This window comes from Ambystoma mexicanum, chromosome 1q (genome assembly GCF_040938575.1).
Source record: "Ambystoma mexicanum isolate Mex_15411 chromosome 1q, UKY_AmexF1_1, whole genome shotgun sequence".
NCBI classification, from domain to species: Eukaryota; Metazoa; Chordata; class Amphibia; order Caudata; family Ambystomatidae; genus Ambystoma; species Ambystoma mexicanum.
In genome coordinates this window covers 530,974,937-530,997,313 of record NC_090922.1, presented here as the reverse complement: position 1 = coordinate 530,997,313, position 22,377 = coordinate 530,974,937, and the positions used below count along the sequence as shown (strand labels likewise).

General features: G+C 48.2%; 1 protein-coding gene across 2 annotated transcripts in view; it reads left to right on the top strand.

The window, feature by feature from the left end:
- Positions 1-22,377, top strand: part of DEDD2 (death effector domain containing 2) — a 368,727-nt gene that overhangs the window by 67,601 nt on the left and 278,749 nt on the right. For both annotated transcript variants that reach the window (XM_069640949.1, XM_069640950.1), the window contains exon 3: positions 13,419-13,523. In XM_069640949.1, coding sequence (XP_069497050.1) covers positions 13,419-13,523 — 105 coding nt within the window. The remainder of the gene's footprint in view (positions 1-13,418; positions 13,524-22,377) is intronic.

Below are 22,377 nucleotides of genomic sequence, written 5' to 3'. Positions count from 1 at the left end.
GTACTACACATAGAAAATCATTCTGCCCCATGTTTGGGCCTTATAATGCTAGGGTTACCTGCGTCACCCCATGAGAACTGCAACAAAGAGAAACCAAACCTCCTTATCAAGTTTCTCCTCAGCCCCACGGAAGGGTATGTTGCTCCCAATAAGGATGCCAACACCCTGTTCCTTCAGAAGTTGAGTGATGAGAAAAACTGCTGCGGGAACGCCCTTGTACACAATCTCCCAACATCCACCCTTCTCCGATGCTTCCCTTGAAGAAACGCAATATATATCTGTTGCCGCTTCAGTCTGTGGAGCAATATACTGCGCTTCTGGGGGGAATCCAGACCCCTCACATTATGAGCTATACATCACAGTTCCATACCCCTAGAGAACAGTGAAAATTGTTGCCTAGGTAAAAGAACTCCCAAATCATCAGTACCACGAAAGCTGTTGTCAATCTTACTTCCCATAAGCAAAACTAACAATAACCATAGCAAAACAAATACTTCTCCCAAGGCCTATGTAAGTAAAATAAACACCAGGATAATGAACCCCTGCCGAGCATGCCCGCTTCACTCTCCCCTGACCGAGAAGTCCCCGGCTGCCAAACCAACTCTCCTACTACCCCACAAGTGAGATCTCAATACTATTCTTTGGTTATCCACCTCCCAAAACATATCCAGCTCAACTGGTGGGCCCCAGCACTGCCCCTCTGTCAGGCTGAGAGGTCCTGTGTCCGCGGAAGCTGCTGAACCCCCGACAATCCCCCTGAGATGTAATTCCCAGAACTAGATTTCAATTCAGCTCTGTAAACTACACCCCAAAGGGAAAGGGGGAAGTGGATAACAAAACAACACCAGGCAGACTGCGTCAAGGCTAACCAGAGCTGAACCTGCAGAGGATATAAGAATAGCAGATACAATTCCTTAATTTACTTACTTAACCTTATGAATGGGAAGACATTAATCCTTAACTAATAATGAAAAAATCATACCTGGCTCTTCTCTTGAAATTTCTTAGAGAAGCTGATAAAGAAGCTGAAAATCTCTCTTACTTGAGACACTTGAAATTCACAGCAACTTCTTACTTTAGGCAAATCTGGAAATCTTAGTTCATTGTCTTTTTTCCAAAATGCCCTGGATGTCCAGTTAGATTGTTCTTAAAAATATGCTTTCTTTTTCTTTCAAAAATATTCTTTTTCTTTCAAACTTTTCAAACTATTTATAATTATATTGAGTTTTTGAATCCTTGAAGAAAAAACACGTGTTAAACGCACACGCAGGTTATCCTCATTCAGATGAACGATGAACTTCACTGAGAAATCTTCCTGGTTGAAGAACACGCGCAAAGAGTTCACTTACGAACGAATACACGCGATCAAAAGAATCCACACGCGCAATAATGTTCTCGCGCGGAACACGCGAAATAAAAACACCCGCGCTCTTGAGTTCAAACGCGTCGAATTGATTCTCACGCGAAGGAACACTCGTGCTGGAAAACACACGCGCTCTTTATTCCACACACGACGTATTGATTCTCACGCGAAGGAACACTCGCGCTGGGAAACACATGCGCTCTTTAGTCCACACGCGACGTATAGATTCTCGCGCTAAGGAGCACCAGCGCTATGAAACACACGTGCACTTAAAATCGCACGCGACAAACAGCTTCTCGCTCTCGGAACACCCGCGCTAGAAAAGACACGCGCACTTGAATTCGCACGCGACAAACAGATTCTCGCGCTAAGGAACACCGCGCTGGAAAACACACGCGCACTCCGGGAGTTCAAAAGTTCTAGTACAAACACAACTTTTCACGAATTTTCAAGGAGAATGTCATTTTGATGAACAGAGTTGCAGTACAAATAAAGTCACTTATCTCCTGAGCAAATTCATAAGGATCTTCTGCTTTTCCTGTCTTCAAAAACGAATTCCTGCCAACTGATAGCTTCTCCTGTAACCCCCAAGAAAGTAGCCGCTCAACTGCTGACGCCTGAAGGATAAAATCCACCAGGCCTAAGACTAAAGCAGGAGCAGCCACTAAACACGTCCTCTCAGATGGGGTTTTGATGATGAAAGGCACAGAGTGACAGTTTAGAATGTTCATTGTTGTTCTGCATTGTCTTCTAACCAATCAGAGCTGTCACTGGGAGGCTCCATTTTGCCTTGGGTCAGAACCAGGATTCTGAATCAGCAAGTTAAGGCCTAACCAACTATAATAGAAAACTTCCCACCCACACAAAGCTAATCTGAAAAGGATAAATAAAGAGAAATAATGAGAAGGAAACTTGAATAAGGGAAGGAAACCTGACACCCTCTTCCCCGGCCTACCACTGCTCCTCTTCCGCCTCTCATGCCCCTCTCCTGGAGCCACTTCCATCCTCTGCCACTGTCATCCTCCCCATTTTGATTCAGGACGATACCCAGCACCTTGGCAGCCTCCTCCAGTGTCCTACATCACCACTGCTTCTCCTCCCTCGCAGCGAGCAGGCCAAATGGAAATGTCCAGCAGTACTGAATTTGTTCTTGCCGCAGCTTCCCTGTCACCGGACGGAATGCAGTCTTTGTTTTTGTGTCGGGGCAGCCAAGTCCAGAAAAATGAGAAGCTTCTGTTTGCTGTAGGTAATTTCTCCCTTTGCCTTAGAGGTTCTCAGGATTTTCTACTTGACCATGTACGTGTGAAATTTCATAAGGATGACCCTGGGCTGAGCGCGGTGGTCCCTTACATAGGGGCTCCAACCTATGTACACGATCAATGGTGATCGGATCAGCAGCTATTATGGGAAGGTGTCTTCGAAGTAGCGCAGCGCCTATGCCTTAAAGCCTGTTCCAGGCAACGGCCCAACACATCAGAAGATAGTCCGTTTAGGCGGTCTTTGGGACTTAGAATCTTGATGTTGGCATTAGGGTGCCTGTGTATAACCCGCAGAAGGAGAGGGCCTCATTCCACGTGTGCTACAGGGGCTAGCGGGCCAGCCAAGAGGAGACTAGGGAAACTACACCAGAAGGCCCTCCACCCACACAACCGCTCTGAGTTGTTACTGAGAGCCCGTAGCAACTTTTTAAGGGGGTGGGTGGGCTAGCCCTTTCCTCAACGATCTTCTGGGGAGGACCTTTGCGCCCCCCCTCCGAGGCTGCTCACCTTAATGCCTCTGTGCGCCTCCAGTCCACTGTATATCCGCAGTGTTTTCAGCAATATGAGTCTGCTCAGGAATCCAGTGTGCTGTTGATGCCGGCGGCCTGTCTCCGACGTCCCTCCTTACTGGGCTTCCTCTATACACCACTTAACCTTTTGGCAGCTCCTACCACTTCTCCCTCAGGGTCACCACGTCTCACACTTGCTCCCAGTCCAGACCACGCAGCCACACCCACGGCGGCAGCTCTCCAAAGGTGCCTTCTTCTCTCTGCCTGCCTCTGGAGGTCTCGGTGCTCCGGCACTGCGTCTTCCTCCCTGTGCCAACTCCCAGACCCCAGTGTTCCACAGAGCCTGGTCCATTCCATTATTCCGGCTCCACTGCTCTAGGGCCTCAACAGGCGCGCTGCTTCCCCCTCTGCTCACTTGGAGGATGCTCCAGCCGCTCTAAACCCAATCCGCTCCTCACTCCACACCAGAGCAATGCAGGCCTGCCTCAACCGGTCCTCTCTCTGCTGCTGTGCTCCTGGCAAAGAGCTCAGACCCAGTGCCGTTGGTGCCTAGGGTCTGCGGTGCATCATATGGTTTGCAGATCACCATTCTTTTTCCCAATTCAGGGCGAGCTGGAGAACCTCTCGTCTAGGGCCAGCAGAGATCTCTAAAAGTCAGCTATCCGCCGGCCAAACTACCTGGTGACTTATTCTTTACAAAGAATTCTGTGTTGGTTTTTTAGCAATTTCCCTTTTTCTCCAGCATGGGGTCTGGCATGGATTCACATGCTCATGAATATTCCCCGTCGTCAGGCTGGGAATCCTCGGTAAAGAAAAAAATCAGTATCAGTTTCGTTTCTGATCTGTCTTTCGTAGTAGTAACCAATCACTGATCTCTGCGTCATACTGACCACAGACAATGACTGCCCTCTACCTAAGCCCCGCCTCTGGCAGCCATCTTCAGATTTTTACCGCACGTTCAAGTGTTGGGAGTCCTCGTGCTTAGCTCTGAAGCTTTTACTATGTGTTTCGCGCTTTTTCAGGTGAATTTTCACTTTTTTTCGGTTAATCGAGCCTCAAGCTCCACCGTTTCTACTCCCGTTAACGGCTACCCGTTGCAGGATTTTCCTACGCCCCTCAAGGGTGAAGATTTCATCGAATCAATTTCTTGGAGGATTCCAGAAGATTCGCAGCCTACTTCGAGGTGGCCCAGGATGCGAGTTCGTCGCCCGGACCCAAGCTGTTTCGCAGCTGCCCTGGATGCGGGCTGCAGAATGTGTTTAAGGAAGACGAACATTCGTGATGCCTCTACTGTCTTCATGGGGAACAGCTGGAGGAAGGCGACTTTCTATCGTCGTTGGACCTGGAGGATGCATACTTCCACGTTCCCATCCTCAAAAGTCACCGAAAGTTCCTTAGGTTCGTCATCCAGGGACGCCACTACCAATTCAGAGCACTGCCGTTCGGATTGAATTCGGCCCCCAGGGTCTTTACCAAGTGCCTAGCACCAGTGGCGGCACGGCTGCGCCGGCAGGGGATTCACGTCTACCCCTACCTGGACGACTGGCTCATCCGCTCAAGGACGAGGGAACTCGCCGTCGAACACACTGCGAGGACCGTCCAGCTAATCACAGACCTGGGATTCGCCATAAACTACCCAAAGTCCCACCTGGTGCCGTCGCAGGTGGCCCTGTTTCTGGGAGCGAAGCTCAATACAGTGAGGCGCCTGGCGGCCCTGTCGGAAGAACGGACGAAGACCATTCTAGGCAAAGTGCAGCGCCTGCTAGCCACGGACGTGGCCAGGGTGAGGTCCATCAAGTCCCTCCTGGGGATGATGTCCTCCTGCATCTACCTGGTGCGCCTCTGCAGACTACGGATGCGCCCTCTTCAAGAATTTCTCGACGCCCGTTGGATGCAGGCGACGGGCACCTCCGAAGACAGGGTCCCCCTCAACGAGGTGTTCCGGCGGGCGATTCAGTGGTGGGGCGTTCGAGCGCACCTCACGGCGGGCAAGGACTTTCAGACGCCGGCGTACCAGGAGACGGTGACGACGGACGCCTCCCTGGAAGGTTGGGGCGCCCAGACCGGAGATCTACACGCAAGAGGCCTCTGGCTCCCGGAGGATAGGCTCCTGCACATCAACGTCCTGGAACTCCGAGCCGTGTTCTGGGCTCTCAAATCGTTCCTCCCGTCGCTCAAGGGCAAGGTGGTGCGGATCTTCACGGACAACACCACGACAATGTTTTACATACGGAAGCAGGGAGGCACCAGATCCCCAGCCCTATCCAAGGAGGCACAGGATCTGTGGCACTGGGCGGTCGCCCAGGGGATGTTCCTGGTTCCCTTCCACCTGACAGGAGAAAGCAACACCATCGCCGACTCGCTCAGCAGGGAGCTGCGCGCGTGTCACGAGTGTGAACTGCGCCAGGATCAGGTGGATCAACTCTTCCGACGATGGGGCAAACCCCAAATCGACCTGTTCGTAACAGCGACGAACTCGAAGTGCAAGAGGTTTGCCAGTAGGTTTCCCCAGCCGAGAAGCATGGGCGATGCGTTCTCGTTCCCCTGGGACGGCCTATACCTGTATGCGTTCCTTCCGTTGCCGTTGCTGCTTCGACTCATCAGCCAACTCAAGAGGTCCCGGTGCAGGATGATCCTCGTCGCACCGGCGTGGCCGAGGCAGATCTGGTTCCCGGACCTTCTGGACTTGTCAACGTCCCCTCCCATCAAGCTGTCGGCGGACGCGGACCTTCTCTCCAGAGAAGGAGGCGCCATCTTCCACCACGACCCGGCGTCGCTGAACCTGCAGGCTTGGCTCCTGCAGCGCTAGAGTTTGGAGGCTACAATATACCGGCCGATTGCAGAGAGGTTCTTGCAAAGGCCAGGGCGTCCTCGACTCTCAAATGCTACGGTCATAAGTGGAAGAGGTTCTCTATCTGGTGCCGGGCACAGAAGATCAACCCCCTATGGATTACGGCCCCTCAAGTGCTGCCGTACCTGCTATCGCTGGCAAAGGCTGGGCTAGCTCATGCCTCATTAAGATTCATCTGGCAGCGATCTCCAGATATACCAGAACCACAGGACGGACGTCCCTGTGGTCCCATCGACTGGTAAGAGTTTCTGATGTTTGTTAATCTGCTTAGAATCACATGCTGTGCATAGGTCCGACATCCAGTGGTCACTGCGGAGTATTGCATTTTGTTTTTCGTAGTCGAAAAGGGGACGTCAACAAGGCGTGTCTGTAACACTATCCCTATAGTGACGTGCGTTGTAGCCACAATCCCTCACGCGTCGAGGTCCCTCAGATTGTTTTTTTCCGCCCAGCTTCTGGTCGCCTTACGCGGAGCTCCTAGAGAGACATTGCAAAATACTTACTACGGACCTCGGTTCTTAATTATACTTATTATATTGTTAAAGATCCCTCCACTCGACGTTAGCTGTGAAGCTGTTTCTCCGCCGAGCAAGTTTTCGACGGAGGGGAAGAGACGGAGGGGATCCTTCGGCGCTGCCGAACACGTGGCCTGGCCTCGCCGGCCAACATACAGTAGGGAGAGTGGGGGTTCAAACTTTTATCTTCTCTTTGAGAATGTCTTTCTTTCTCCCCTATCTTTCCCTTGGGGTTATCATCACCAGTTATTATTGCCTCAGCTATGGAGAGGACACCTTTTAAGTGTTGCCCACGCTGTAGGGGCAAATACACTTGGAAGGATAAACACAAGCTCTGTAATCGTTGCTTGCCCCTCGATCATAAGGAGGACAGCTGCGCGGCCTGTAAGCTCTTGAAACCAAGAACTCTTAAAGAACGGAAAGTTAAGAGGTGGGGGGACTACGCTATGTCGAAGTCAGGTTCCTCACCCGACGCCGCTGTTACAGAAAGTGACGAGGAGGGTGATAACTCGACGTCCGTTATGGAAGTCATTAACTCCCAGAAGGAGCGCTCGCGCTCCTCGACGTCCGGCCCCGACGGGCTCGGCTCACGCCCTGCTTATGGGGATGAACACCCCGACGACAAGGACGCACATAGACCCCATAGGCCTAAGCACACAACCCATGGCTCTTCGTCGAAGACGAAGGATCCATCAGCGCCGAAGGGGACGCAGGGCACTCCGGCGTCTACCTCAGACCGTAAGGGTCTCAAGCCCCACCCGCAAACGCAGCCGCGACCAGCGATTGGGCTTTCATCAAACACGGGCGCTACCTCAAACATCCGACGTAACGCTCCATAGAGCGGCCGTCGAGAAACTACGCGTAACGCAGGCAACGTCGACACCAGAGCCCTCTACTGACGAACTCGTTGTCGAGAGCCTGGCGAGAATTGTTTCCGAAGACAAACGTAAGCGGACGACAAAACAGATGTCGAATACCGCACCAAAAGCTTAGAAACGCCGAAAAAGCACAAGAGTAGCCAGGAACTGCCCCCTTCATCTAAGGGCACTTCTGAACTACCGGAGGGCTTTTCTGAGGGCGACGGAAACCTTTCTTCGACATTGTGGGAGCGTTCTAAGCGTTTGGAAGGTGCAAACACTGATTTCCCCCCTCTAGACTATTCAGGGGTCCCCCATGAGACCCTTGAAAGACTCCATTCTTGTATGGAGAAAATGGAAAGGTTTTTGGGGAGCCAAAACCCACCCACACACAAAAGACCAGGAGAATGGCCCCAGGATGACCCTAGGGTCAAGATCCCTAGGCTGTTTCCCCTTTCTACAGACGTATATGATCTCACTGAAGAGGAGCAATACCTCCAGGAAGATGAGGAGGGTTTGGGTGGAGACGAAGAACATGAGGAAGAGGGGTTTAAAGAAGATCCTTACACTAGTGCAGGAGTTTTTGAAGAAGATAGAGCTACCTCGCAGCCCTGGCAATCCCCATCAGTGCAGCCTTGGCAATCCCCATCTGTGCACTCAGACCCTGATGCCTTTCACCCTTCTCCTCCCAAGGATTCACCTATTGGAAACACCTCTCCCATAGATGACCAACCTTCACTTAATGCACTATTGCGCAAGGCAGCAGCGCATTTTGAAATAGACACAGGGGAAACTCTTCCTGACATAGACTTTGTAGAAAGTTATTAAAGAAAAAGCCCCTGTTAGTCAGTCTATTCCGCTCCTGGCTTCTATAAAGAGAAGAATAACTCCTTCCCTTTCCAATCCTGCATTAGTCAGAGGGGTCAACCCTCGGATAGAAAAGCTCTTCAGCCCTTCGTCCTCTGACCCCTTGTACATCAGAGGACATTCTATTCCGGACTCCCTTGTAGTTACTAATACAAGAAAAAGAGCGGGGGTACCACTAGCCACTAGTGAGGCACCACCTGACAAAGAGGGCAAGAAGCTCTATGCACTGCTAGCTACGCAGATGCACAGTGGAGCAAGCTGCGTAGCGAAGCAGAGGACGCACCAGAACCCCTGCGTTCACGCCTGTTAGCTATCATCTCAGAGGGAACTCTTGTAAAGCAGGGCATCGTAAAGAACTCCTTAGATGCTGCAGAGACGGCTGGCCGTTCCCTGGTTCAGGGAATACTTCTCAAACGCCATGTCTGGCTGCGCAATTCGGGATTTAAGCCGGAAACCCAGGCTTCCCTGATAAATAACCCCATAGAACAAACGCATCTGTTTGGGAAAGCAGTTGATGAGGCCCTAGAACATGCGAAGAAGGAGTTTGATACCATCAAGACTCTTGACCAAATTTCTAGGCCCCCTAACAGACGCGGCTAAGGCAATAGACGCTCCTTTCGTGGCCAACGCCAGCAAAACCAACAGCAATTTTACTCTGCTACCAACTGGCCCTCTAACCAGGGTAACAACCAGTTCAGTCAAAGAGGCCAACGCCGTGGCAAAGGAAGAGGTCGTGGCTCCAGCCCCAAAGGTTCCACGCCCAATACCAACAAATGACCCGAAGATTCGGGTCCCCTCCCATGCATCACCGGTCGGGGGCCGGCTAACATCGTTCGTATCAGCATGGGAGGAAATATCGTCAGACCGCTGGGTTTTATCCACCATAGCCCACGGATACTGCATCGAATTCAACGGTTCCCCGAAGTACAGACCCCCACGGAACCGACGCATGACACCGGAACACCTCACCATTCTTCTTCAAGAAGTAGAAGAGCTACTGAAAAAAGAAGCTATAGAGGCTGTCCCCCTATCTCAGGTAACTGAAGGTATTTATTCAGTGTACTTCCTTGTACCCAAAAAGGACTTAACCATGCACCCTGTATTAGATCTGCGCCCAGCGAACAAGTTTGTCAAACCCCAAAAGTTTCGTATGGTGACCTTGCAGGAAGTAATCCCACTGTTATCACAAGGGGATTACATGACAACACTAGACATGAAAGATGCATACTTTCATATTTTAATGTTGCCAGCGCACAGAAAATACCTCAGGTTCAAGATAGAGAACAAGCACTACCAGTTCAGAGTGCTACCCTTCGGCATAGCATCTGCACCAAGGGTATTCACGAAAGTACTGGCAGTGGCAGCGGCCCATCTGCGCAGGTTATCCATCCCAGTATACCCTTACCTCGACGACTGGCTCATAACAGGGGATTCTTACGAGACATGCTTCTCAAACACCCAAAAGACTGTATACCTTTTGTTCCACTGGGCTTCTCCATTAACGAGAAGAAGTCCAGCTTAGACCCCAGCCAAGTCAAACAATTCCTAAGGGCTCTAATTCGAACAAAGGACAGCCTCTTCTTCCCCTCCAACGAGAGGGTCCAAAACATGCTGTTTCAGATCCCCCAATATGTGGCAGGTCGGGAGGGGACGGTGCGCAAAGCGATGCGTTTGCTAGGAATGATGGCGTCATGTATTTATTTGGTACCTCACGTGCGCCTGCGCATGCGCCCAATGCAAGAGTGGCTCAACAGCCAGTGGTGTCAGGCCAGCGGACAATGGGACGATCTAGTGGTGGTCTCGCAGGCCTTGGTTCTCTCGCTACGGTGGTGGACAAAGGAAAACCTGGTAAGAGGGAAACCCTTTGCCACATCCGCAGTGGAAGCCACTCTAACCTCGACGCATCCCTCACAGGATGGGGGGCTCACCTATCCCATCAGACTGCTCACGGAGTGTGGACTCCGAGCGTAGGATCCAAGCACATAAACCTACTGGAGCTACTGGCTGTGTTTAAGGCACTAAAAGCCTTCCAGGAACCCCTACAAGGGAAGACAGTGATGGTCCTTACGGACAGCACCACAGCCATGTACTACCTCAACAAGCAAGGGGGCACCCACTCTCCAGGACTGTCCAAGCTGTCCCAGAATATCTGGAAGTGGGCTCTCAAACACATGTTCCTAGTGTCGCAACATGTACCAGGGGAACTCAGCAGAGACTTCCCTCTGCCCTCAGAGTACGAATGGCAGTTGCACGAAGACATCATCTTCGACGTCTTCACACAATGGGGATTCCCAGAAATAGACCTGTTCGCAACTCTGGAGAACTCGCAATGCCAAGATAACACCTCCAGGTACCCCCAGAACCAATCCAAGGGGAACGGTCTATCGATTCCATGGTCAGGGAAATTTGCTTACGCCTTCCCCCGACTCCCCTTATCAACAAGATTGTTCACAAGATGCAACAGGAACAAGTTACCATGATACTAGTGGCCCCTATGTGGGCCCGGCAGCCATGGTTCGCTCACTTGATGGAGATGTCTCTATCGCCCCCAGTGAATCTTCCCTGCCCGCACAACATGCAGTCACAGGACAAGGGCAGGACACTGCATCCATGCCCTCAGACCATGAACTTGGAGCCTGTCTCCTGAGATCATAGAATTTGGACACTTACAACTCCCGCAGAGATGCATGGAGATCCTCAGGGAGGCTATAAAGCCTAACACTTGTCACTGTTATTCTAGCAAATGGAAGAGATTTGTCATCTGGTGTAGAGGAAGAAGCATCGACCCAGTTGACTGCTCCCCCATGCACATTTTCCTGTACCTGACCCATTTATTAGACTCTGGTCTAGTGTTCTATTCCATTGAAGTCCACCTAGCGGCACTTTCTGCATACACCACTTCCCAGCTTAAAGTGTCGTGGTTGAAAGTCCCAGTTATCAAAGCCTTCCTGGAGGGAGTAAAGAGAATACACCCTCCAATAGCAAACCCAGCTCCCGGCTGGGACCTGAATGTGGTACTTACCAGACTCATGGGCTCACCCTTTGAACCCATGCACAAAGCAACTCTTAAAGACCTCACTCTTAAGACCGCTTTCCTAATAGCTATCACCTCCATTAGGAGAGTAAGTGAACTACAGGCTCTTTCTGTTTTAGACCCCTTTGTAGCAGTTCACAAAGATAAAGTGGTTCTACGCACGCACCCAAGGTTTGCACCGAAATTCATCTCAAAATTCCATGTAAACCAGTCAATAGAACTACCAACGTTCTTTCAAAACCCTTCCAATTCGGGAGAAAAGTCTGCATACACTTGATGTGCGCAGAGCTGTCATGTTCTACATGGAAAGAACCAGACCACTGAGAAAGACTAATCAGTTCTTTGTCTTGGTGGCAGCAGGAAGAGAAGGAGATGCAGTTTCAAAATCCACTATATCTAGATGGATTGTTCAGTGCATCACTCTCTGTTACACTCTTGCTAAGAGAGAACTACCCTTCAAGCCAAGAGCACATTCTACTCGTAGCACTGGGGCATTCATTGCAAATGTTCCCCTTGAGTCCATCTGCAAAGCGGCAACCTGGAGTTCTGTGCACACCTTTACAAAACTCTACTGTCTAGATGCACACTCTAGAGCTGACTCCCAGGTGGGACAGGCAGTATTAAGACATCTTTTCTCTACTGTTCCTTCTCATAACCCACCGCCAACTCCGGGTACCGCTAGCTAGTCTATGCACAGCATGTGATTCTAAGCAGATTAACAAACATCAGAAGACAATGCATTACTTACCGTAAAAGCATTTCTGATGTTTGTATCTGCTTAGATTCACATGCGCCCACCCTTCCTCCCCGCTCGGATGGAAGGAACACCTTTCTACATCTCTCTTTTCTGTCCCCACTCACGTATAGAAGGCTCCCTCAGGGCAGAAAAAATACAAACAGAGGGACCTCGACGCGTGAGGGATTGTGGGTACAACGCACGTCACTATAGGGATAGTGTTACAGACACGCCTTGTCGACGCCCCCTTTTCGACTATGAAAAACAAAATGCAATACTCCGCAGTGACCACTGGATGTCGGACTATGCACAGCATGTGAATCTAAGCAGATAACAACCATCAGAAATGCTTTTACGGTAAGTAATGCATTGTCATCGACTTTCTCCTGATCCGCCACAATAAGTTCGATTGTAGCCAGGACTCTGTCCATAGAGAGCATTCAGATGCTCTAGGCATCTTTGTAATTTATGGTGTGCGGTCCCCTGGCAATAAGGCCTCGAAGGCTTTTTGATTGATTTATCTTGCATTTTGAAAGCATGTGTTAGAATAGGAGCATATTTTGTAGCGCTTTTTGCACATTTCACTGGGACCAAGGCTACATCCATGGCTTTTGTAAGGCACATTCCTATTGCTGAAATTAGAAAGGCTGCCACCTGGGCCCACTCCTGTAGCTTTCACTAAAGACTTTTTCTGGCATGCTTCCTTTCGGAAAGATGTTTCTTTTGGCCAGGAAATACTTTTCAACCATTTTGCTTGAAAACTGGTTGGGTACTTGCTGCCTTGTTTTTCTCCACCCTTATTAATTATTTTCTTTCCTCATAGTCTGATCCCAATCGGTTGAGAGGGAGCAGGGTGACAGACATTAAAAATTACCTTCATGGTGATTCCTGGTGATTTCAGGTTCTTAGTCCCTGCTCTTCATTCTTCACAACACCCACCCTACCATCCCTTTGGATATATGCCATCTATCGACTACCCTGCCTAGTGCTTTGGGGAAAGAGTGTGTACATGTGGATCTGTGGAGTGGTGGTTGGGGGGGGGAGGGGGGAGAGTAGGGCCATTGCGATGAAGGGTGTATGCACGAGTGCACCCTGCATAGTATACACAAACTAAACTGTCAGGATGTCTTTTGGAGCCAGCTGTCGTGGCCTACCTGCAAATAGTCTATCCCAACCACTTGTGAAGAAGTAAGAACAAGGACTAAAACTGAAGGAGAAGGAAGGTTATTTTTCCTATTGTTAGAAATGCAATATGTGGAGTAGCTTTATAGAATTTTCTAAAGTTTACAATTGAGGCGGGGGTGGACCATTGCTGGAGAGTACTATTATCGCTATCAAGTAATGTTTTTTCCTGACTATTGAGTGCGCATGTGGATTGCAGAAATGTCTGGAATAAAGCAAGTAATTGATTTTCATGTATTTCTTAGTTTCCCCAGAGAGATTTACTTATGGGCCTTCGGTTAACTACTCGGAGCAGAAAGTGGATGGTTGCCTGAATTCATCAAGCACACAGGGAGATAACTGTGAAGGAGGTATGCTTCTTATAAAATATAAGTGCTAAGAAAAAATAAGTTGCTGCTCAAGATATGTTCTTGGAGTCATTAATCACTGCAATGTCCATCCTCTTCCTATCATATTTGTGGGGGTGTTACCGGAGGGGCACAGAACAGAGCACCATGTGAGCCAGCTTTTTCGTTGTAAAGAAGCTGCCAGCGTGTATGCTAGGACAAGCTTCTGTGCAATTCTCTTGCACTTACTCTTCCCCTAGCCACTTTTATCTGCAAGGGTGGCAGCATTGGCAAAAGGCTTAACACCCCTGCACTTAAAAAAAAAAAAAATAAAAAAAAAGTTTATGCCTAGAATCTGTACCCCAGAGAAGGTCTAGATGCTGTTAGTTACAATGTTGTGATTGCAGGTTCCTGTCCGTTTGCACCTTCTGGGTCTGGAACAATGTCATGACTTGGCGTCTTTTGACAACGAGTATGTGGAGCATTACACCTTGTTTTCTACAACACCTGTGTCAAGAGTACATGAGGAAAGAGTATCAACACTCTCCCCCGAACCACAGAAGCCGAATTGATTCGACCCCCCCCCTCCCCACCCCAACGTGGTTGACGCAGGCACCTGACTGTCAAGACCACAGGTAGCCACGTGGCAGCCAATGGGGGTGGGTGGGGAAGAGGGATTAGGTAGTGGTTGTGGATATGGTGGGGGAGGTTAGGAAAAACGGAAAGAGGTGTAGGGAAAACTTGTTGGGATAGGTAAGGGGAAGCACAGAGAAAAATACATGCGCATACCAATAACCGGATGCACTCCTGCTAGCCTCTTCCAGCCTGACCCCTACCAAGCTCTTCGCCTCCTTTACCAAAAGCTCCTTACAATAACATGTACCTTACTTCCTATTGACTGCACACATGTCTTGTTTGGGAAAGCGGTAGAGGAGGCACTCAAAACTGCCAAAGAGGAATACGATACCCTAAGGTGCCTGGGACAATTAACTAACAAACCCATGAACCAAAGAAGCAATAATATTCGTCGCCCACGCGGTCGAAATTCACAGAGGGGTTCTAATTACTCACAGGGCCAAGGTACATCGTGGGGTGGCAACCAACAAACTACCCAGGGTTACGCCAGAGGTAACAAGAGAGGCCGTGGTAGAGGCAGAGACTGCCCAGGTGGGGGCAGTACGCCTCCCAGCTAACAGTGACGCTCCGCTCAGGGTCCCTTCCCATGCATCCCCAGTCGGGGGACGCATTTACACCTTCACCCAGGCATGGAAGGGATCACCTCGGACAGATGGGTGCTGTCCACAGTGTCCGCAGGATACTGTATCGAACTGTAGGAGCGTCCCCGCAACCACCCTCCAAGACAAAATATACACTCCCTGGACCACCAAAAGATCCTCCTCGAGGAAATTGTCAATCTTCTCGCAAAGGACGCAATGACGGCATGGCTGACCTCTTTCCTTTCCGGTCGACCCTCCCAGGTCCAAATGGGCTCCTTCCTCTCTGACATCTTTTACTCCACCTGTGGTGTCCCCCAGGGATCCAACCTCTCTCCCTGGCTTTTCAACCAGTATCTGGCACTCCTTGCCCACCGCATCGCCGCTCTCTGCCCCCACTTTCAGTGCTATGCGGACGATACCCAGCTCATTTTCAGGCTACCCTCGGCCTCCTCCTCTCCTTCCCTCATCTCCGACTGTCTGTCTGCTATCCAGGAATGGTGTGCCGCCAATGACCTCTGCCTTAACGCCAGTAAGACTGAGATTCTACTCATCGGCACACCCACTCCCTCCTTTCCTGCAGCTCTCTGGCCGGCCTCCCTTGGCCCCCTTCCTGCCCCTACCTGCAAAGCTAAAAACCTCGGGGTCATCTTCGACTCCACACTCTCCTTCTCTCCTCATATATCTGACGTCTCTAAGAAGTCACACTACCAGCTGCACCTCCTCAGAGGTATTCTTCCCTTCCTCTCCTTCCCCCAGAAGCTCACTGTCTCCCGAGCCCTGGTTCTCTCAAGGCTGGACTACTGTAACAGCCTCTATCTTAATCTGCCTGCCTCCACTCTCCGCAACTTATCCAGAACAGAACTGCGAGACTTGTCCTTGGCCTCAAGCCCAGGGACCGTATCTCTCCAGGACTGAAATCTCTTCACTGGCTCCCAGTGGCTGCGAGGATTAAGTTCAAAACCCTCTGCATTGTCCACAAGGCCTTCTGGGGCCTGGGGCCAAAATACCTTCAACTCTCTCTTCCTAAATATCTGCCTTCACGAGCCCTTCGCTCATCCGTCTCCAACTCCCTCATGGTCAGCCGCTTCTCGAAGCAACGAGCTGGGGGTAGATCTCTCTCCGCAGCAGGGGCCTCCCTCTGGAACAGCCTTCCTGCCTCCCTGAAACTTGAGGAGAACCATCTCCGGTTCCGGAAGCACCTCAAAACCTTCCTCTTCGCTTCTGCCTTCTCTCTCCCTCTCCCTTGCTAAACCTGCTAAACTCCCCACTGAAGTCTGCACTAAACCTGCATCTGGGCCACTCTGTGACCTCGGTCCAGGGCCCAGCCACTCTCCACTTGCACTGCCTCCCTGGCTCCTCCTGCACTGTGGGACTGTCACTGCATCCCTACAGCCCCCTTCCCAGCACTTGCTCTGCACTTACCTCGCACTTGCCACCAGCTGGCCCTTTTATTTATTATTTATTATTTTATTACGCTATTTACCTTGTACTGCACTTCCCCCCCCACCTCCTCCCCCTGCACTTTCTCCTTTTCCCCTTACCTCTGCACTTGCACGATCTGAATGACACCTGGCCTAGTAGGATCGTTTGTCTGTCTTCCCCTTGTTTCCCTCCCTCCCTGCCTCGTCGCGCCTTGAAACACTTGTGTATAGGCGCGTTACAAATACCATATCATATCATATATCATATCATATCAATAGAACTCGTCCCGGGCAACCAGGTAAACAAGGGTATTTATTCAACTTACTTCCTTGTGCCAAAAAAAGATCTGACAATGCGCCCAGTATTAGACTTACGCCCTGCAAACAAGTATGTCAAGCCACAAAAATTTCGTATGACTACACTACAAGAGGTAATCCCTGCTCCTAAAAAGAGGAGATTAACTGGCAACATGGGACATGAAAGATGCCCATTTTCATATTTCCATGTTCCTAGCGCACAGAAAATTCTTAGGCTTCAAGGTGGACAGTCAGCACTACCAGTTGAAGCTGCTGCCCTTCAGTATAGCCTCGGCTCCAAGGGTATTCACCACGGTGCTGGCGGCGGCGCACCTACGCAGGGAGGCAATTACAGTGTACCCTTACCTGGACGACTGGCTCATCAAGGGTGAGCCCCCAGTAATTTGCAGGTCCAACATCCAAAGAATGTTCGACCTCCTCCTCAAATTGGGTTTCTCAATCAACGAGAAAAAATCAAGCCTGGTGCCAAGCACTTCCAAACAGTTCCTAGGAGGTGTCCTAAATACTCAAGAGGGGTTAGCTTTTTCATCAGAGGAAAGAATTCAGAATCTATTACTGCAAATTCCCCAATATCAGTCCGTCGGCAGATAAAAGTACGCAAAGCGATGTGTTTGCTAGGCATGATGGCATCATGTATTTACCTGGGTCCCCATGTGCGCCTGCGCATGCGACCCATGCAGAAATGGTTGGCGAAACAGTGGTCTCAGGCAAGTGGTCAGTGGGACGATCTAGTGGTTGTTTCGCCAACTCTAGTACAAAGTCTTCGCTGGTGGACAAGAGAAAATAAAAGGGGAAACCCTTTTACGACCCAGAGATACAGGCTGTTGTCAGTACAGACGCGTCCCTCTCATGATGGGGAGCACACCTCCTTCACCACACAGCGCAGGGCCTCTGGTCTCACAGTGGCTAAGAATCACATCAACCTGCTAGAACTCCTGGCAGTCTTCAGAGCGCTTCGAGCGTTCGAACCCCACCTATCAAACCTGTCAGTGCAGATCCTAACGGACAGCACGACAGCAATGTTTTACATAACAGGGGGGCACTCGTTCGCTAAATCTGTCCAAGCTTGCCCAAAGAATTTGGATATGGGCACTCGAACTGGGTTTTACCTGTCATTCCAACATGTTCCAGGGGATCTCAATTCACTAGCAGATGCTTTGAGCAGAGACCAACTCCTGGAAGAACAGGAATGGTGTCTACACGAAGAAGTCATAGGAGACCTCTTCTCAGTGGGGTTTCCCCACTGTAGACCTGTTCGCCACAAGCTACAACAGAGAATGCCCAGATTTCGCGTCCAGGTTCCCCCAGCCAGGCTCCAAGGGGGAACGCTCTATGGATGAACTGGTCAGGGATGTTTGCCTACGCTTTTCCATCATCCCCCCCGATGAGGAACGTGGTCAACAAGATGCAGAGAATCGATGACGCTCATCCTAGTTGCTCCCATGTGGGCGAGACAACCGTGGTAACCATGGTTCCCGCGCCTGCACAGACTGGCAGTGTGCGAACCCATCAAACTCCCGTGCTGGCACAATCTACTGTCCCAACACCAAGGTCAAACAGTGCATCCTCAACCCAACTCAATGAACTTGGCAGCATGGCTCCTGAAGCCAGAGTTTGGCCATCTCAATCTACCACACAGATGCATGAATATCCTTAAAGAATCAAGGAAACGCAACACAAGACACTGTTACTTCGATAAATGGAAAACATTAGTTTGGTGCCAGAATAAACAGATCAACCCAGTTGACTGCACTCCTTCCAATATTGTCACCTACATGCTCCACCTGCTGGACGCAGGATTGGTATTTAATTCACTCAAAGTACACCTGGCGGCATTGTCAACCTCCACCTCCTCCCATAACAGGGTGTCGTGGTGGAAAGTACCAGTGGTTAAAGCTTTTATGGAAGGGGTAAAGAGACTCCACCCTCCCAATTTCAAACCCTCCACCAGCATGGGACCTCAATGTGGTGCTTGCTAAACTCATGGGGGCCCCCCTTCGAACCCCTGCAGAATGCTAGTCTCAAACACCTGACTTATAAGACTGCCTTCTTAGTAGCCATTACATCCATTGGAAGGGTCAGTGAAATTCAGGCTCTGTCAGTGCAGAATCCTTTCTTTACGGTTCATAAGGATAAACTGGTTTTACGAACTCACCCTAGGTTCTCACCTAAGTTCATCTCTAAATTCCATGTTAACCAGTCCATTGAGCTACCGGCCTTCTTCCAGGAACCCAAAAGTTCTGCTGAGGTGAAACTACACACTTTAGATGTGCGAAGAGCGGTCCTTTACTACGCAGACAAGACCAGGCCGCTAAGAAAGACAGATCAACTGTTCTCCGTAGCTACAGGCAGAGAAGGAGATCGCGTCTTTAAAGGTGCCATCTCAAGATGGATAGTCAAATGTATCCAACTGTGCTACTCCCTTTCAAATAAAACTCTGCCTTTTACGCCAAGGGCCCACTCTACAAGAGGCACCGGGGCCACTCTGGCTTTCATTGCAAATGTACCCCTTGACACCATTTGCAAAGCAGCTACATGGAGCTCTATTCACACCTTTACTCAGCACTACTGCATTGACACTCATTCCAAGACAGATACCGAAGTGGGACAAGCGGTTCTAAGACATTTGCTCGCTCATGACCCTTCTCACATCCCACCTCCTTCTCCTAACATCGCTCGCTAATCTATGCACTGCGAAGGGTTGTAGATGCACTCCCCTAACCTTATATACTGTTAATGGGATGTATAAGTATGTTCTATATTTTCAGTTGCGGGGGAGGAAATGTGACCCTGGCACAACTATTACCTATATGTAGAGAAAAAATAGAGGATCCAAAGATAGGAGCCCTCCTGTCCCCTGCACACTATCAATATTCCATCATCTGATGGTTAATTGAAAATCTTTGTGCAGTTAACTTTCAATTAAGTAAATACAAGAGCAAACAATGATTTAGGCATTACAACATACTGGTTTAATTAATGCAACAAGTTATTTCATCATTGGATCATTTGATGCAGAAAATAAATCAAATGTCGAGTAGTAAATACTGTTTAAATGTGCATCAATCATGTATATAGACAGTTCAGATAAAAAGGCTGACGCGTTTCGGGATCAACATCCCTTTGAGCCACAAAGTATGACCTGAAAAACAGTAAAATAAAGAATGTCAAACTATTTATAAATAGATGGACATAGGTTTTTTTTGTCCAAGGACAACAAATTCAAACCAAAGCATTAGTACCAGACCATGGTGAATCAACTTGGTTTCAGTGCATAAACTTTGTCCTTATGTAAAAACATTCAGAGGAGAGTCTATGGTTTTTCAAAAAAACACATTTTAGCTCAAAACATCAATGGGAAGACGCTGTGACCATTATGTAATTTTGTACTCCACATGCCTATTATGTACGACTACATGTCTAGTAACTATGTTCATCATATATAGATAGTGTTTATATATATATATATATGCATTATGATAGATGAGGATGAAAGTAAGTGTACCTTATAGTTGCTGGTAAAGAAACCCATGCTGGAGTAAATAATATGATAGAATGTTCTGAATCCTCAAATAACTCTCTGGGGTAGAGGACTCTCCTGTTTTCAGGTACGAGACCTAAATATAGAAAGGGTACATGGATATTCAAAAAGAATTCTGATTTAGACTATAGCATGATGTAAAAAAGGTTATCAAGGAGATAGTTATCAGTAGCCAATATCATGCTAGTAATTGCCTGTTCCGACTACAGTCAAAGTCCATATAATATAAAGAGTACCAGATACCCTTCTATCCATGATTGATGTTTAATTATAGAGTAACAAATTTGATCTACTTGCTGTTCTATCAAATATTTATTTTTGTTCCGATATATAAACCTACGGGTTTCTGTTCCAGAAAGGTAAGAGTATGCAAAGTGATTCAAGTCAAATTATAGGCTTACTTCTTATCAGTCCCTCGGCTGGGTTCGTAGGACACGCGTGCTGTACTGGTGTACTAGTGATTTTGTTGCTCCCTGATCCTTTTCTTCAATTTACACTGGTTTTCTGGAAATCTTAGCCTAGAATATGGGAAGCATTAAGGTACACTATCGACAGCTATTCTAATACACCATTACAAGTCCACTGCCTGCTGTAATCGCTGTGTAGTCCTCCCCTTCTGTTCTTACCTTTTTAATGCTGTTAAGGATTGATCAGAGGCAGCCCCTTTGTACCGTACAGAACGCTATTAGTTGTTAAGCGGGTTGCAGAGGCCGCGCGTGTCACCGAGCGGCCCATGCGTCCCACGAGTATGCTGCGGTGGGTTTACACCGTCTCCCAGGAACATCTAGTAGCGTGTTCAATGTAACTATAGCAATTGCGTATGCTCCAATGGAAATCGAGAGAAGACTATTCTCAATGTTTTGTGGACGTTCAGGTAGACGTTAGAGCAATGTATTATGTGGACGCCATCTTACATTGAATTGGAACTATCACCATGTTGTCAGGATACGAATAGATGTTTAAATGTGGTCGTGGATGCTTAAAAAAAACAGAGGAAAATAGCTCCAATTTACCAGAGTCCTACTATGGCGAATTAGATAACTATCACCATGTTGTTAAAGTATGGTCGTGGATGCTTAAAGAAAAACGGAGGATCAAGTGATCAGTTGAAATGTTAACTACAAAGGTCTGTGAAAATTGCATTCTGGTCACAGCATGTTGGGCTACATGTTTAGAGTCAATCGCTACTCTGTGCTGAAATATTCCATACAAAATGACATTTGGTCAGTGGGCCGGTTGACAAGTCCCGGACTTTCATCAGCTTAACAATTGTTTCACTTTGAGTTAATGTACAATACGGATTGAATTTCCTCCATGTCTCGTTCAACATATCCATTTCTTTAGCTAATTTCCAGTTAATAAGTAGACTGTCACCAATAGTACATTTATAATGGAAATAACCCCCAAGTTGTAAAGTCACAGTGACACAAGGTAGTTATGCTTATTAAGGTTAAATTCATCTTCAAGAACAAAAAATGGTGGAAAGTAGAACAGTAATCGGTTGCATTTCAGATGAAACATCTAAGTGAGAACTCCTCATTGAGTCCTTTAGGGTTGAGAGTGTCCAGTAGGTCTATCCAGAATGTTTCTCTGCGAGAGAGGGTTGACTGGTAGTCACCTCCTCTATATGGTTTTTTGACCACTTCCAAGACCACACATTTAACTTGGGGTACAGTGTGTTGATGTTGTACAAAGTGCCTTACCAGTGGAGATTTAATATTTTTGCATCTGATGTTTGATTTATGCTCAGTGATTCTCTCACTGGCCTGGTGGTCTGTCCCACATACAGTTTGCCACCAGGGCACTTAATGGCATATATCACACCTACTGAGATGCAGGTGGCAAAATCTCTGAGTTTGTATTTTTTATTTAATTTATTTGTATGTGGCTTAAAAAAACCTTTACATATTTAAAACAGAATTTAAAAGACAAATCACAAAATACAAAAACACATATAAATGAGTGAGCAATTTCATATACCAAACTAGACGAGAACATCAGCAATAGCCTTTGCCAGATTAAATCACCCAAAAAGTGCATGAATATATTTTTAAAGCAAATGAGAAAAAAAATAAAGCGTACAAAGCACAAAATACACCAAAAGCTATACTTAATATTAATGATTTCACTTTCGAAGCAGAATTTCAAAACAAGATTTCATACTAACGATCATTCTATAAAATATATAACATGTACATCAAACTGTTATATCATACATAGTATATCATAACAGATCTAATAAAATACTACATATGTACAATTTCATAGGTCTAAAGTATCAAAAGTTAAAAAATGGGTTAAAATGAGTACATACTTCATATCTATGAAACATAACCAAGATGCCCAATAGTATTATAAATCATTCAGAGGATAGAAAATTC